The sequence below is a fragment of the Manduca sexta genome, chromosome 12, assembly GCF_014839805.1.
Source record: "Manduca sexta isolate Smith_Timp_Sample1 chromosome 12, JHU_Msex_v1.0, whole genome shotgun sequence".
In the NCBI taxonomy this organism is placed as follows: domain Eukaryota; kingdom Metazoa; phylum Arthropoda; class Insecta; order Lepidoptera; family Sphingidae; genus Manduca; species Manduca sexta.
The window spans coordinates 6711123-6715724 of NC_051126.1; the positions used below are offsets into that span (position 1 = coordinate 6711123).

General features: G+C 38.0%; 1 protein-coding gene across 1 annotated transcript; it reads right to left on the reverse strand.

Moving 5' to 3' along the window:
- Positions 1 to 2030: 2030 nt before the first annotated feature.
- Positions 2031 to 3347, reverse strand: LOC115440409 (cathepsin B). The gene has a single exon (XM_030164697.2). The coding sequence runs from the start codon at positions 3136 to 3138 to the stop codon at positions 2125 to 2127; it is 1014 nt and encodes a 337-aa protein (XP_030020557.2). The 5' UTR covers positions 3139 to 3347; the 3' UTR covers positions 2031 to 2124.
- Between the last annotated feature and the right edge of the window lie 1255 nt (positions 3348 to 4602).

Here is a 4602-nt window from a genome sequence, read left to right on the forward strand (position 1 = left end):
AAATATTGAATTTCTGTGGGCGTATGCATGTTTGTGCATTGTTTCGTTATTCCATCAGTTATTAATTGCGAATTTATTTGTATTTATTACTTATTTTTTACTATCAAATTGATAGACTAAAACAAAACCATTTATTTATATTTATTGCACTAAGGTATCAACAGCACTATATATTATAACATTAAATGAAATAAAACAATATTATACTTACCTACATACTTACAGCAAATAATAAAAGTGTGTTAATAGGTAATATGTATGTGACAACATACTATTAATATTTAAAATTGATCTAAGTAGGTACCTATTCTTTGTTTTTCCTTCTTTGTAAATGGTATACTTACCTAGATGTTAATGACATGAAAGTACACAGTATTTTTTCAAAAGTTTTGTGAACCTCTAAACTTATGAATCGCAGTTAATTCAATAATTTGTCACCGCATTCGAATACTAACGTAATTACTTACTTATGATTAATTACTTATATGGAACAATATTTTCTTAGTATTGCAAACTGTTTGTATAAATTAAGAATCGATGTTTTGTACTTGTAACCGCAACGCGTGTCATGGTCCACGATCTATAATTACGTGGAAGTAATTACTTATTACTATTATGTAACATGCAATCCTAAGATGGACAGATTTCATCGCTGTATAATGATTTCTTATGCTTACGCGAATATGAGACGTTAAAATTAAATTATTTTTCAGATTGTATGGCGGTTTTAATATCGTAACGTTTCGAAGATTGCAGCTTTCGTGGTCACAGGTAGGACTCGAAAATCCGAAAAATAGGTTAATTTCTGTTGAGGTTTGCATAGAAAAATACAAATCCTCTTTTATAATGTAATGTAAACTGGCCGCGTAATATTATGTATCTTTTTGAATTATTGTATTTGGAATGAAATAACAATGTACTGTTACTAAGCAATGTGTGCTAGTCTAATACGGTTGTCTAACTTGTTAACTCTATTAAAATATAAGTTCCTATTCTACGGAAAACCTGGTTTACTTTCCACACTTACTCTGCAAGGGCGACTCGAAGTCCAACAATTTCATCGTTGTAGTTATTGTTCTGAGTTTTAAACAGCTGTGTAGAAGGACTAGAAGGTTGATATTGTTTTATCGAATATCTTTCTGCTTGGTTATTTAACACGGTTATGTATGTGCTGGTTTTTGTTCATACCGCCTCGGCGACGCAGTTGTATTACGGTACGACCGACGAGCTAAGGAAGGGGTTCGATCCATAATAATATAATATCAGTCCTGTATTATATACTTGCCCACTGCTGAGCACGGGCCTCCTCTACTACTGAGGGGGATTAGGCCTTAGTCCACCACGCTGGCCTAGTGCGGATTGATAAACTTCACACACCTCCGAAATTCCTATAGAGAACTTCTCAGATGTGCAGGTTTCCTCACGATGATTTCCTTCACCGTTAAAGCGAACGATAAATTCACAAAGAATTCATATATGATTTTTTAGAAAAGTCAGAGGGGTGTGCCCTTGGGATTTGAACCTGCGGACATTCGTCTTGGCAGTCTGTTCTACACCCAACTAGGCTATCGCTGCTTACAAGGAAAGTTTATCGATCCATGGGTCAGATAAAATTGCCTTGGGTTTTTTGCTCAATGCCCTTTGTCCAGGGGGCATTGGCATAAGGGGAAGAAGGGAGAGGCGTATCCTAGTAATATCTTTTCTTACGCTAGAAAAGTCTTACGTTTACTAGGGCCTCGCGTTTGTTGAATTCGCCTCTAGAGAAAATTCGTAGCTAAGTCCATGCTGAGCTAGGTAACCAAGGGCCCAAGTGCAAAAAGAATAGTCTCTGTAACTCGACCACAAATATTATTGTTCCCAAGATCTAAAACAATAAATAAGTGCACTTTCCGTGTTGAATGATTACTAAATTGGAACTCATGACACAACATGGCTACCCACTTCAAAATTACTTTTGTGTAGGTTGATAAATTTGGCATGTCAGGAACACGTAGATAACGTGATATAACATTGCATAAAATAAAAAAATATTCATAAAACAATACAATTTAATTTTATGTTTCACTACTTAATTGACATAGTATTTTCTGAGACATTATAAATACACAATGCACAATGAATGACCTAATCATCCACTAACAAAGGCTCACCGGCGATGATCGAGCCCTCAATCCCGCAATGATTCTCTCCACGCAGGATTTTGAAGAAACCATTGTCTCCCCAGTCTGTATTCCATGAGTTAGCAACAAGCCAATATTTGGTGTCGTTTTCCACGCCCCAACCTAAAATCTTAATTGCGTGGCCGCCGAGAGCGTCGCCTTGTATATGCTTGTAAACACCACTCTTGTATGCGAGCAAATCTGCGTAAACAGTAAACGCGCCTTCTACCGGCCCGTTCTTATACAGCTCGGCTCTGATGTGGTCCTCGCCCGCAGACACACTGTACACATGTTTACCGTACCGCTTGTCTTTTTTGTACATAACGTTGTATCCATTTTCGCAGTTTTTCTGGCATTTAGGTGTTTTGGTGTCACCACTGCACGGCATTCTGTTACCAGGGACGTGGTGCTCACAAGGAGGAATTTCGTACGGTCTGCAGCCCTGGGTTGAGTTGTAATTCCCACCTGACACAATACCGAAGTGTTTCCAATATTCCCAGGCCAGCGACGGAATACCACCGTTGCACCCGAGCCCGCAGATCGGACAGCAACTCAAAAGATCCTCTGATGAGAAATGAAAATGTTTAGTTCCATTCGAGTATGTACAGTATCGGTCAGTCATCGCTTCAACTGCGCCGAACGCCCAGCAACTACCGCAAGACCCCTGATCCCTAATTTCATTTAAAGTGGGACAATCGGGCCATTTGTCGCGAGGATCGAAATTTTCGGGTAGACTTGCAATTAGGTCGGCGTCGTGTTCAACTTTCGGCATTTTCGCTACGTTGTCATCTTGTAGCGCTCCCATGAGCTTGTTGATGTGAGCGAACGGCGTCGTCGTTGGGAAGTTGCGGCCGGCCCTCCATGTGTTCTGCTTGCTGTTGATGAGTCTTATAAACGCGTCGGAGAGCGGATGAGGTGTATCGGCAGCCACAGCTACCGCGCACACGAGCGCGACGCAAGCTGCACGCGACAGAGTCATTTTTCACTTCTTTATTTTCCTTTTTCACAGTCGGTTGGTTAATAAATGAACGCGCAGCTCGAACGAATGTGGCGCGACGACTAACCGGTGGTCGTCTGCGGCTTGCGATATCCGTGCTCGTACGGCGTGTAATTGCGTCGGACTATACGATACGGACGCGAGGGCGACTGGCGAGACAGTGCTTGACCACGCGACCGAACGTAACTATAAGAGTGCTTATACACATTACCCAGCGCGTCCGATACAACAAAGTAAACAGAGATTATGGTTGAACGCTTTACAACGATTGGCAAACATTTGTTTAGTACTTATCAGTCGGAAATAATTAGTTTGGCGTCGGGAACAAGTCGATTGTGTTACGTCTATATACTATACCTATATTGACCGATGAATTCACTACTTACTATTTAATTGTTATATTTAATGTAAATGGCTTTCCATAAATCATTATTGCGGTTTACCATTGCATGCAATAACTCGTAATTAAACAAAAAAGAATTAAGTATTTTCTTATGCGCGTCCCTAACTATATATTCTAAACGTTGACGGATAAAAATCCCATACTAAATAAAGATTTAAAAAATATATTCCATACTGGTTCCGTGGTGTTATTTTACTACTAAATTACTTGGCAAATAAATTAATTAAGTATTGTATTAGGTACATACTTAACTAATTGATTGGAATAATATTTAAATGACATATTTAGTAGCCCTCGTATGTTTTATTGCCTTATTTGGTCGCGGCTCCGGCTGCGTGTAAGGTTTTCCGGGATAAAAGGCCCGCAATATACTTTCCTGGCATAATAAGTGGCCTTTGCCCTTTCCAGGGTCTCAAAATATCTACACGGCGAATTGCAACTATGTTTTAATTTTTTTGATTTTTTTTAACTATTTAGGTAGTTGTAGAAAGTTTTAAATATTTACCAAAATTATAATATTCAATAAAACGGGTTTCTGTAAAATCCTACTTTGTGATTTAACTACGACCTAATGCGTGGGAGTTGTACCTTCACAAAACATACGACCGTAAATAAACTTTAAAGGTCGACGACACAGGTTATCAAGTTTACATTTTATATGAAACGCCCGCCAAATAATAGGGCATTGTACCCATATTAACTTAAGAACGATAGGTTCATATTTTACGTAGAAAGATAATAAGATCGGCTTTCATAAGACGAGTTAAGGAACATATTTAATTAAACTTTAGTTAAATTACCCACGATATGAAATAATATAAGCTTTAAATAAATTTGATAAAAATGTTTTCTTCTTTTACATTATGCATTTTACTATATATCTATGGGTGATTTCGCCAATGTCGACTAATAATAGCAGATAAAAAACAAATATTACGTTTCGGTTCACCTTACGTTTGCTTGATTTTGTGACGCTTAAAAATAGACTCATTGAAAAAATCATTGATCAATACTAGATACTCTTTTTTTGTTATAAAATACTA